At 36.4% G+C, this 13,153-nt stretch overlaps 1 protein-coding gene across 1 annotated transcript; it reads right to left on the minus strand.

Moving 5' to 3' along the window:
• Positions 1-294: 294 nt before the first annotated feature.
• Positions 295-11,364, minus strand: klhdc4 (kelch domain containing 4). The gene is made up of 13 exons (XM_014996916.2): positions 11,114-11,364; positions 10,934-11,025; positions 9,722-9,800; positions 9,527-9,625; positions 8,615-8,751; positions 8,345-8,437; positions 5,599-5,761; positions 5,451-5,529; positions 4,046-4,254; positions 2,679-2,901; positions 1,895-2,083; positions 1,692-1,808; positions 295-716 (listed from the first exon to the last, which is right to left on the minus strand). Exons 1-13 carry the CDS (start codon positions 11,210-11,212, stop codon positions 532-534), a joined length of 1,764 nt encoding a protein of 587 aa, XP_014852402.2. The 5' UTR covers positions 11,213-11,364; the 3' UTR covers positions 295-531.
• Between the last annotated feature and the right edge of the window lie 1,789 nt (positions 11,365-13,153).

Below are 13,153 nucleotides of genomic sequence, written 5' to 3' on the forward strand. Positions count from 1 at the left end.
AAAAGACATGTTTTTTTACATATTTGTTAAAACTGTCACCATGTTGTGACAGAATAAATGAGAAAAGATCAATCTCCACTTCCTGTCTGAGCTGCTACTGCCGTCTGAAGAAATGCAGCGCTCCCACCAAAAACAACCAATCAGAAACAGTTTTTTAAATTATTTTTTTGAAATATTAATGAAAATTAAAAGCTTAAAGTTATAAGGTAAACATAACTTTATGAAGGGATAATTTCAAATTATCATTAAAACACTTTGAGAAGTTTTAATAAAGCAGATCACACACAAACAAAATTAAATGTAATACCAGTTATTATTTATTCAGATTCACTGAATCATTTGGAAGTTTATGTTTTAGATGTTTTGTTTAGAGACTTAACTTTTATTACAGGTTCTGAAGTTTAATTCAATATAAAGGTAAACACACACACACACACACACACACACACACACCTACACACACGCGCGCACACACACACACACACACACGCACACACACACACTTACACACTTGCAGTTCTGGGATTCCCACTATTGGTCTTCATAGAAGACTTTCGCCATAGCAACAGCAACTTTGGCCACTTTTTTGTCCTTGGCGTCGGGCCCCATGTTGGCACGTGCGAGTTTAACCCAGTACGGCTCGGTCCGGTTCTGGTAGTCCGTCAGCGTCTCTCCCTCCTGCACCGCCGGGTGCTCCTCTTCCTCCTCTTCCTCCTCTGAAAACACAGTTAAATCTGTTAAAGGTGCAGAGGAAAAGATTAGCTTAATGCTAGTTTCCTGTGGTTGCTAAGCAGTTTATTAAGCTGTTCATGTTGTTGAACTGGTTCTGGTTCTGTCATCTTAAAACTTCAAACTATTTTATTGGGGCTTTAAATGTTAGATCAGATGCAACTGCAGTGATCTGTGAAACTTTTCAGATTTGTAATTCAATTAAATGCTTAAAATAGTGACTCAATTAAAATATTTAGTTTTTATAACCATATATCAACAAAATAAGCAATATTTTAAGCTTAAAACCCCTTTTGCTGCTAAATTATTGAATAAATACACGTAAGAGTTAAATTTAATGTTTTTAATCAGTTATTTATGCTACTCAACCATCAGACCGGTGCAATAATTGAGTTAAAATCCTTTTAGCGACAAAGGAAACTATTAAGTTTCCTTTTTTTTTTTTCACAAAAATGGTCATGACTATCTTCTTTTATTTGACTGGAGTTCGGTGTGAACTCTGACTCTATAATAGAGCTGCAACGAACGATTATCTTAGCAATCAATTAATCTATCAATTATTCTGATGATTAATCGATTAATCAAATTAAGACACTCGGACATTGAACTGAGTTATTGAACCACATATCGAAAACATTGATGTTTTTTTTTAATATATTCTTTGGCTTGGCTGTAAATTGCCTTTGTAATAAAAAATCTATTCAATGAATCAAAATTAATGCACTAAAAGCTGAAAACAAATGAGAAGTTTGTGTTGGTCATGTGAGGGAAGTCAAGAAATTCCTTGTAATTATGCAGCAGCTTTTACAATTTATATTTCCATAAATTAGCAATATTTTAAAAAGTGTGTAAAACTGGAAAAAGCAACAAAAATAGAGTAACAGACTCATCAAATGTAATTTCCAAGCAACAAAGGAAGCACTTGTTGCAGATCACATCAAAGATGCTGAGTAATCCCTTGCCTTCATCATCCTCGCTGTCGTCCTCCTCCTCTTCTTCCTCTCCTTCTGCTCCTCTGGGTTCCTCCTCCTCCTCCTCTTCATCCTCTGACTCAGACTCTTCCAGCCACTCCTGCGTCTCTGTGGAGACAGAAATCATAAATCATCATGAAGCCTCGCAGCCTCAGCTGGGATCAAAGGGCCGGCCGCCTGATTGGTTCGCTCACTTGGGTCCATTTCCACCAGAACCTCCCACTGGTCCATCTTGTGCAGGTCCAGGCAGTAGAAGTCGCTCAGGGTGAACTGGCGGTCTCCCACCTCGAACATCCCGCCGTACAGGTACAGCTTGCCCTGACGCACCGTTGCCATGGCGCTGGACCTCGGACACGGCTCCGGCGTCGGCGCCGAGGCCGAACCTGCGGAGCGAAGCTCAATCTGAGTATAAAACGTGATTTTTGTTTCAGACTTTCTCACCGTCACTAGCTGCGTTTTCAATACAAATATGTCAAAATTCTTGTTTATATTCTGCTAATGTTGGAAAAAAAAAACACATTATCGAAATGGCAATGTTTCCGTTAAAATGTAATTAAAATAATGTGTGAATGTTTGTTCACATGTTAAGTCACTAAAAATAAAAGCAGCAATGAATGTAAACAGCTACATCAAACGTAATGTTTTCATTTTGCAAAATATTCATTTCGATTGGGCTGAAAAGCCACCTCATCTAAACGCACAAAAGATTTGAGTTTTTTCAAAATTGGTTTGTTTCCATTAAGCAAATATATTTTTTAAATGTCAAAAGTAAATGAGGTTTTATGCTGGGACGAAAATTTAATGTTTTTCACGAAAACTGGAACGGAAACACGAGTCGTGTGATCAACAACTAAATGCTCCTGCTGACGGAAATATTTACGCTTTTTCAAAATTGACTTGTTTCCACTAATTTATTTTTATAATTTCAATTTGCACAACATTATGGTTAATGGAAACGCAGCTACTGCCACTAGTTACCATCTTCCTCCTCCTCCTCCTCCTCCTCATTCTCCTCCTCCTCATCTTGAGGACCAGGGATCACTTCCTTGATGGTCATCACCGTGCCGTCCTCTGTCACGACCTCCTTGATGACCTCAGTTGGTCCTCGAGCCGCTGCCTCCTCTTCCTCATCCTTCCTCTCCGCTCCTTCGTCCTCCACTTTCTTCCCCCTTCGTCGTTTCTTCTTCTCCGATTTGGTTCCCTGAAGGAACAGACAGAAAGTTAAGTTCACTAACCACTAATTCACCAAAAGAGTCTTTGCTCTGCTAATGTTAAAAACAAAATCAACTAGAAACTAGTTCTGTCACAATAACACATTTTTCTGGATTATAAATTTTCCCAGAAGTTATTGATAAATGATAAAACTGTTGTTTTGAGACAGTTTTCAAGTGATATATTGATATTGGCATAATAATGAAATTTCTCCCTCTCAAAGAAAACCTGACACTCGAAATGGAAGTTATTTTAAATTTCCAAAATAAAATAAAACAACCAGAAGCATAAATAAAATTGATTATGAAGTCTTTGTAAACAAAATTACGCTTCAAAAAATATTAATCATCAGAGTGTAAATTATCAAGCTGATTTTAATTCATCATGCAATTAATTGATTAATCGCTTATTGTGACTGGCTGATGTGAAACATAAAAATAATGCTAAACATAAAAAGTCAACTAGCAGAAGCTAATGCTAAACTGCTAAACATATAAAAAAAAATAAAGCAAGAAAATGTTAAACTGCTAAATGCAAAAATTTGTCAGAAGTTAGTTATAAACACGAGACAAAAAAATCAATTAGGGGAAGATAAACAATAAAGATGACTTGATTAGTTCATTTTTATAATTTCACTTTGCCCAACTTTGTGGCTAATGGAAACGCAGCTACAGTCACTAGTTACCATCATCTTCCTCCTCCTCTTCGTCCTCCGGACACTTACAAACAGAAAAGTCCCCCATTTCAGATTTTACTACAAATTATCACTTTAGAGTTGTTAGAATGACCAACGTCAAAAACATATCATGTGACATAAAAGTTAATCCGAGTCATGAAAATGGGAAACAAAAGGCAAAAAACGGCTCAAAAACGGCGGCCATCTTGAAAAATGGCTCTTATTCTGAAATTCAAGTGGCTAAAGGGAAATATGGAAAACATACATGCTAATGCTGGAAATCTTTTTACTGTAATTTACTGTAGTATTATCCATCTGAAGGAAACTTTAATGCAAAGATTCGGACCTGTGGAACCAGAACTGTCCGGAACAACAGACACTAAGCAGGAAAAGTTCGAGGTAACTTTTATAAAACGTTCTGTTCTGGTCCAAACTGATGAAGCAGAGTCGGGTTTACCCTGAGCAAGCCGGGGAACCAGCGGTTCTTCACCGTATCGTACAAGTACAGGTCGTTGTAGAAGTCTCCCTCCAGTGACTCCTCCTCCTCTTCATCACAAACACCGCCGAACAGAACTGCCCGGCCCGCCGGACCCACGGCCAGAGAGAACCCGGAGCGGGGCGGCGGCTTGCTCCCAGACGGGCTCAATCTGGACCAGGACCACTTTTCTGCACCACAAACAGTCAGACTGAGTGAAAATCCCCAAATTACAAGAGAAGCAAAACTTTCACATATTTTTACTAAAGTAAAAGCAAAAAGTATCTGATTTTAAACTTTAAATGTCATCAGACAGACAAAAATATAAAGTTATGTGCAAATTCTGGCATCTTAGAAACTAAAATTAAAAATTTACACAAATAAAAAAAGTGTTTTCAAAATAAGCCCTTTCAAGCAGAAGGAACTTTTCTATATGATGTTTTTCTATTTAATATAAATACTATGGCAGAATTAGAGCCTCGCTGAAATAAAATGACAAGAATAAAGTCATACTAAGACTTTATTCTCTTAATGCTCAAATTTATTCTCATATTATTTTGACTTTGTTCTTGTAATGTTTCTACTCTCGTATCATTTCGACTCATACAAAAATAAAGTTGCAACAGGAGAATAAAGTCGTAGCTTTACGGAAATAAAGTAATCATATAACGACTTTATTATTATTTATTACATTTGTAGTGACACTATTCTGCATTGTTTCAACTTGTATGAGCATAATGTAGAATAAATAATAATAAAGTCACAATAAGGAGAATAAAGTCCTATCATTACTTTATAGAATAATAAATAATAAATATTTCAAATAATTCATATTTGACTTATTACCAGAGTATTATTATGACACTATTCTCACATTATTTCGACTCATATGAGAATAAAGTCACAATAATAGGAGAATAAAATATTATTATTGACTTTATAGGACAATAAAGACAATAATTATTGAATAAAAAGCTTTCAATACATAATAATTTACTAAACAATTACTTATTGAAATAAAATTATATATTATTATTTATTTATAGAAATCATTTGAATTTGAATAATTTTTAAAAATAATTTTTCTTAGTATGGTCCTAATCCTCCATCATATTACCTAAACGTCACTAAAGTAAATGTAACTAGTTAGTCCCCGCCTCTGCAGGTGAGGCATGATTTCTGCTGATCGGTTTGATCAGTCTGATCAGTCATCAGTCTGATCGGTCTGATTGGTCTGATCAGTCTGATTCGGTCTGATCAGTCTGATTCGGTCTGATCGGTCTGATCGGTCTGATCAGTCTGATCAGTCTGATCGGTCTGATCGGTCTGATCGGTCTGATCGGTCTGATCAGTCTGATCAGTCTGATCGGTCTGATCGGTTTTGTACCTTGTCCGTCTTTGCCGTCTCGCTTCAGGAGAAACATGTCGGAGTGGATGCTCCCCTTCTCCACGTCTTTCTTCACCCTCTAAACAAACGAACGCCGTTAGACGTTTCACACAGCAGAACATCCGTAAAAATCAGAGCGAGCGCGTACCACTTTGGAGTATCCTCCATAGATGATGACGCCCGCGCCGTCCGGCGTGGCGGTCATCTGGCAGGCGGAGCGTGGAGAGGGGGCGGAGCCTGACGGAGTGAGGCGGGACCAGGAGAAGGTGTCCAAGGAGAAGGCGTGGACGTCATTGTAGTAGATGAAATCCCTGCAAAGGGAGGAGAGAAATCAGCTGAACCAGAGCTGGAAGGTGAATTTTCCAGACACAGTAAAAATAAAAAACTCGCTTAGTTCGCAACAAAATCAATAAATCAGACGTTTTTCATCTTAATCCATTGTAAAAACTAAAACATTTGCTCTTTGACACATGATACCATATTTCATTAACTTGCTTTGGAGACATTTAAGGTGTAAGGAGCTATTTAAAATGAACAGACATGTTTGTGGTTCTTTCAGGCTGCAAGGGAGCGAGAGAGAGCTAAACTTAAAGCAGATAACATGAAGGCTGAAAACAGATTTTAAGAATGTTTTTTAAAAAGATTTTGCCTGATTTTTTGTTGTTGCTTTTTTTTGTTTCTTATATGAACTATTGTCATTTTGGTCCTTTCCAAATTTCCACTTAACTTTATGTTTCAGTCCATCTGATGATGTCATTTTCAAATATGAAATGATTGATAACTTGATCAGCTACACAGTACTTGAGGAGACTTTTTGCCAAATACTTTTCTTGGATGGATCATTTTTACTGTTACTTGAGAAAACATATTGAAGTAGAACTACTTTTACTTGAATATAATTTTTGGGTACTCCACCCACCTCTGCTGTTTAATATACTTTTCAAAATGAAGCAAGAGCTGTATACTGATCAAGTCTAGAAAAATACGATCAACTTGAAATATTTAGGATTTAGTTTATTGATTTTTATTTAATCTGGAAAACCTGCAAAACTTTTCTATGTTTTAAATCTGTAATAATTTATGGGTCGCTTGTCTACAGAAAAGGTTTACTGTTGATTAGGTAAGAACAAAAACATAAGAGAGTTTTTGAAATTATAATTAAAAACAAAAATACTGAAAAGTTTGTGCCCCCCAGAGTTCTTTCAGCTTGACATTTCTGTCCACCGTGCCAAAATGTTTGGACACCCGTGTCCCAGAAGGTTTACGCCTGACTCATCCTGCAGCTACAACAGCTAAGAGAACGGAGCGGGAACTTGTTAAACGAAAGCTAAAAACACGGAGAAGTTACACCGTTTGCTCAAATGGTGCTATAAAAACGAAAGCAGTAAAAGCTTCATTAAAATACCGTGTTGGGTTTACTTCAGCCCAATTAAAGATAACTAAAGCAGGACTGGACTCGGTGCAGGTCTGGCTCGATGTTTCAGACCCGAACTGAGCTCTGCCACAGATTTCCCCTCCAGATGCGAACCAGGAGGAGGTTGTGACTCTTCAGACCACAGCAGGTGAGAGCAGGTGTAATGCAGTCGTTTAATTTCACTGTTTATGTGGAGTTACTGGGACCACAGCTTGTTGCCACTGCGGAGTGAAGTTAGAAGTGTTCATCTGCTTGGGGTGTGATCGGACCCGGATTCTTGGTTCCATTGGTTGAATAATAATTAAACCAAATGAAAATAAAATGCAACTGAATAACTTATTACTTATTCATCAAAAAATTGACAAGAAAAATAGATTTTTACTAAATTTTTTGATGCCGTCAGTAAACAGAAAAGTCCATATATATTTATACATGCATTAAAGGGGAAGTATTATGTGTTTTCTAGGCACATAGTACCATTTAATAGCACAATCAAGTGACTATGTTGCCTTTAGTTATAAAAATGCCATATATATATATCAAATATGATTTAAAAGAAATTTAACTTTGTTATTTAACGCCTTGAAATTGGGCCTCTGCCCCTTTAAGAAGTTCCTGCTCTTTCTGAAACTCCGCCTTCAGGAAGTCATAATAACATGGCTGCTCTGTTAACCCTTTAACAACGTTTTTATCAGCGTTGTTCTGAGAAGTAGCTCCTATAATGAGCTCAGTTGTTCCACCAGGTGTTTGCTAATTGCTGCTGGCTAGTCTGAAGGAGCTGAGAGGGGAAGGAGCTACGTCTGGAAGGCGGCGCTACAGCTGAATGGTTGCCGTGGAGATGACTGAATTTCTCAAACATATATCTAAGAATCAAGGCAAAACTCCAGGTTTGCTTTTGCTGAAGGAATAACCTTACATGATGTAAAGATGAAAAAAAAGTGATCCAACACGATACTGCCCCTTTAATGTTTCTATTTATCTAATAAATAGGGTTTACACTTATTGTTTTATTGAAGAAGACGATTCTGCATGTTTTTCTACCAAGTGAACGTGATTCTCTGGGGTGGCCAGCATTTTAAAAAGTCTGACCCCCCCCGGCCCCTCCTTGGGGACGCCACTGTATAATTAACCATAATTAATTTCTGTTTTGTTTATTTATTTTGGATAAAATGTCTTCTATTTGGATACAATTTTAAATTTAATGATTCTCAGAGAACAGTAATGGCATTATTATGCCATTACAAATATATTAGTTGAAAATGGTCTCAAAATGACAATATTATTGATTATTGGAACCCGTTCTGGGACAATTTATTGTCCATCAAAATTGCTGCATGGTTTTTCTTACTCCTCAGAATCAGAACTAGAGCAACTCAACTAAAAGATTTAGGCTAGAAAATCTGAGCATAAAGTGTAAGCGTTGCATAATATTTTATGATCTTGTTTACATCCTGTGAGGTAAATCTTTTGGTGTGTTTACCTCGTGCTCTCATGGAAACCTCCAAACACCAGCAGCTGCCTCTTGCTGAGGACCATTCGATGGCCGCTGCGACCCGACGGACCACCGGCAGCTCTGGAAAACAACAAACGCTTCAGAAATGCAAAGCAGGAACTAATTACTCAACTGCATTTATTTCAGATGAATTCATTAAAGCCTTTAAACCTCATCCAGTTCCCTAAATAACACGACTCGTTATTCCTGTTTATTATTGGTGCTATTTTTATGGCTCCTCTGTGTTTCTGCACATACTTGATGTTTTCCCATGTGTGTGTAGCCAGGTGCAGCACCCAGAGGTCCTTGTAGTGGTAGAACTGCTCCCCATTTGGAGACGCGAACTCCCCTCCGAACACCCAGAGCTGGCCTCCACCCTGCGGGACCACCACCGCCTGCAGGGAGCAGCAGAGCACAGCGCAGGAAGGTTTGTTTTGTTGCATCAGGCGTCTGCTGGGATGACGGCGCCAACAGGTGAGATCTGTCCGATCTGAGCCGCAGCGCTCTGCCCTCTTGTGGCTGACAGGAGATATGTTCCTCCATGTTTCATAAAGTAATATTCCACTTTACAGGATTATCCACATTAAGGCCATGCTAATAAAAAAAATCATAAAAGCACCAGAATAAAGTAAAAAAATATTACAAGAATAAAGTAATAAAATAATGAGTCATGATATTATAACTTTATTATTACATTATGATTTTCTTCTTGTTATACTATAGCTTTATTCTTGTAATATTTTGACTTTATTCTTGTAATATGACCCTATTCTTGTGATATTATGACTTCATTTTCATATTATTTCGACTTTATTATCATAATATTCTGACTTTATTCACTTAATTTTATAAATTTATTCTCGTAATACTTTGACTTTATTCTCATATTATTTTGGATTAATTCTCGTACAACGTTATTCTCAACATATGAGTTTATTCTAGTAATATTTCGGTGTGGAAATCAGCGGAAAAGCATTTTGAGTCTTGCTTTATTCTTAATGTCTTCCAACGTACAAAACCAAAGATAGAATGGGGGACATTCTCTTTTTGGTTTTATATGTTGGATACAAAACCAACAACTATCTGTTGTCCATGAATCAGATAGGTGAGGTGTAAAAGTGGTTTGGTTTAAAATAATACAAAAAAAAAAAAGTAAAAGACCGTAGGTACCTGGTGGGAGCAGCGTGGAGGAGGAGGGTTGGGTATGTCCGATTTAACCCAGCTGTTCTTCTTGATATTGTAGAAAAACAAATCGTTGTAGAGATACGTCTGCCATTAAAAGAAAACAAACAAACAAAAAAAGATTTTTTTTAGGATTTTTAAATTTAAAATTGCACAGAAAATTTCTCTGGAAAAAGTTTCCACCTTTTTTCCGTTGAAGAACTCTCCTCCAAACAGGATGAGCTCGTCTTTCTCAGGATGTGCAGACAGAGTCGCATTCAGCCTAAAAACAAAAAAACGGCAGAGCAAAATGTCAGAAGTAGCCCCAGTTACATAAAATACGTAAAAACTACATTTTTGAGAGATTTAAGGCATAAGTTAATTTTATCTTCAGGTTTTTCCTGAATTAATGCATTCAGATGATGGTGCAGAAAAGTAGCTTAGCTTTATTTTTTTAAATTAAAACTAGTAAAGAGGTTAAATTCATCCTAACATAAAATGGTGGTTTCACAAAAAAAAAAAAAAAAAAGATTTCTAATTATTCAAATGATTAAAAGCTGATTAATTACTTATATTTAACATCTATTCTTCATGTGTTTTTGGTTTGTGCTAATTTATGTTTTTGTTTATTCTCTTCTTGGTCATTTTATTTCTCATAATAGTCAATCTGAATCTCTTCAATAACTCAGATATTTATTAGTTTCTTAAACCAAACTGAGAATAATTAAGAAATAATTACATGTATGAATTAGTCTGAATCAATAATCATGATCAGTATCTCTCTCTGGACCCCAAATTAATATATTTATAGTTATTGTTGGAAGTAGAGTAATATATATATTTTTGCCACTGTTGGTTTGAAGGTAAAACAAAAAGGAAAACATGAATCAGAGAAGCTTAATGATTTAGAATCTAAGCATATTAACACATCCGATATAAATAAAGAAACCAAAGCAAATGTAAATCGGCAGGTAAAACCAATGATGTGATCAACATGCTAACTCAAGTTAAACTTTATTTTTTGGCTTTATTTTATTAAATAAATGAATAAAGAACACGGGTTAAATTTTAAACTGTTTAGATGTAGAACATGAATTGCTTCAGCTTAATAAAGGATGAAATCCCAAAACTGCAATGATGAGATGACTTTCTGTTCTGGTCAGTTTTAATACATTTAATTTTTAAATCAAAACATAGTTCACACAGATGGGCTTGTGTGTATTTAAATTCATAGAAACACCATCTAAATAAGTCAAAGTCGGAATTGAAAGGTAAAAAAGAAAGGAAAAACAGATAACGGAATTAGTCAGTAATGATATCCTGCAGGTTTATTCTTTAACACTAAATCCAGTTATCCAGTGTTATTTCAGTTCTTTCGTGAGGCCCAGAAGTTCAGACTGAATTTAAAGGTGTCACCTCGGTGCTGGAGGAGGACAGGTGGTTTCTACAATCTGGGTCTTCTTAGCGTCCAGATTCTGAAACTCAGCAATTAGAGCCTCCAAATCCTCCTGGACACACAATAAAAGAAAAGAAAAATCACCTTGTGTTATGGATTCGAATAAAAACGGAATCAGTAACGATAAAAACAAGTGATACCTCTTCTCTTTTGGACCTCTTTGAAACCTTTTTCTCCATTTTAGCGGCCGTCTTATCCGCTCCTTTCCCCTTTTTCTCTTTCTTTCCTTTCTTTCCCATCTTTTCGGTAACTTTTCGTAATTTTAGAAAGATTTATCTGAATTTTGTCGGAACTAAAAGCCCAAACAGACTCCACATGCTGAAAAGGTGCGCTTACTCTAGCCAACTGGGATTTACTTCCGGCAATATACTTGGGCTTCCGGTGGAAGTCAACAGCGCCCTCTCTTGTACCGGGTCACACATTGCAGTTTGGAGCAGTTCTTCAAATTTTCTGACCCCAATGCCTCGACAGGAAAGCTTTAAATTAAGTCACAGTATCATCAAAATGTTAATTTATTTCATCAATTCAAATTAGAAAGGAAAACCCATATACTTCATAGATTTATTTCTCTCCAAATAGTGTACTTCCAGCATTGTAATCAATGTTAACTCCACAAGCAGGGATTTGGGTGACCAAAACTGACAGAATTAAAAATAAAAGCATAAATATATGAATGGCCCAATACATAAATCAGAACTACCTAAATTGCACCAACTAATATAAAAAATAAAAACTTCACTTCATGTTTTATAATTTCATTGACTGTCATATTTATTTTATATTATATATTTAAGCACATAATATAAATGTTACTGTTTTTAACAGAAGGATTTGCCAACTTTGTAAATGCTGTTTGAATATTTTTAACCAAAAAAAGGAAATACAGTGTGTAAATTTGTGGTTCCGTCTGTACAATGCTGGGTTTCCTCTCTGAGAGCTGTGGATGTTAAACATTAAAAGAAAGGCAAAGCAGTCTTATTTTATTATACTTTTAGTAACAAGGAAATTCAAAGTGCTTTATGTGATTAGAAGGAAAATAAAACAACAAACAAGCATCAAACATTAAATTGCAGTGGTAGACGGGGGGAAATGAAGATATGTTTAAACCGTTTATGATGTCAGTTATTCTCTGAACAAAGGTCAGTTTAGCCTTCTGGTTCTGGGAATATTGTTCACTTTAGGTCCAAAAATAATAACTTCAGGTTTATTTCTGATGAAGGTGAAAAACGTTATGGTACCTCCACACATTAACTTGCTGTTTCTTTCTATTGAAAGATTGAATGGGCTCTTTCTCTCTTGATTACATTGTGATGTAAAGCTGTGCATAATCTGCATAGTTATGGTAATTAATCTTATTTTTGTCTTACTTTATTATCTGAAATAGTGGGAGCATTTAGACTTTAAATTATTTCGAGAGTCCAGGACTGAACCTTAAGATGTTTGAGAGCTCTGTTATGTTAAAGCCTTAGAAGCGGTGACAGGATGTTCTGAGAAACTCCAGGACAGAGACAGTCTCTCTAGGTGAACCGGCCCAGGACAGAACGATCCGAAAACAAACACATGAAGTCATTTATCTTCTGAGAGTGTGGAATGTCACAGGGAGAACCAGACTGAAACTCATCAGACAGAAACCGTTTTGGCACCCTCACACGAAATCTGACACAACAAAAGCAAACCTAACTGATCAATGTAGTTAAAATCACACATTTTAAACTAACATTAGTCTAGGTTATTGAACTAATTTGGATATTTCTCCTAATTTAGCCTGATTTTCTCAGTTCTGTGATGAGGTTTTTTTTTTGGGTTGTGAAAATAGTTGGAGTTGGATGCTGCCCTCTTCCCACGGTGGCCAGAAGAGGGCAGCACTGTGTTCTTATTGCTTTCCAGGTTCCAGACCTAATTTATCCCCCCACAATTACAGAGATAAGGTCTCCCACCAAAACAATATGAAAGTGATCCATCAGTCATGGTTTAATAGATGTGTCTGTCTGTGAGGTATTAGTTTTATCTTTCATCCGCTCTAGTCATTTCATATTATTTCTTAGCTCTTCACGGAGATTAAAAGTAAAATTTTCACACGTGAACGGTTTTGGATGTGACAGCTCTTTTCCAGCCTTCTGTCAGCATGTTGTAATTTCATTTTTCCTTTTCAGGATCCCCAATCAGCTGACTGCAAACGC

Source organism: Poecilia mexicana, unplaced genomic scaffold, assembly GCF_051168715.1.
Source record: "Poecilia mexicana isolate PSO_F unplaced genomic scaffold, ASM5116871v1 scaffold_6, whole genome shotgun sequence".
Taxonomy (NCBI): Eukaryota; Metazoa; Chordata; class Actinopteri; order Cyprinodontiformes; family Poeciliidae; genus Poecilia; species Poecilia mexicana.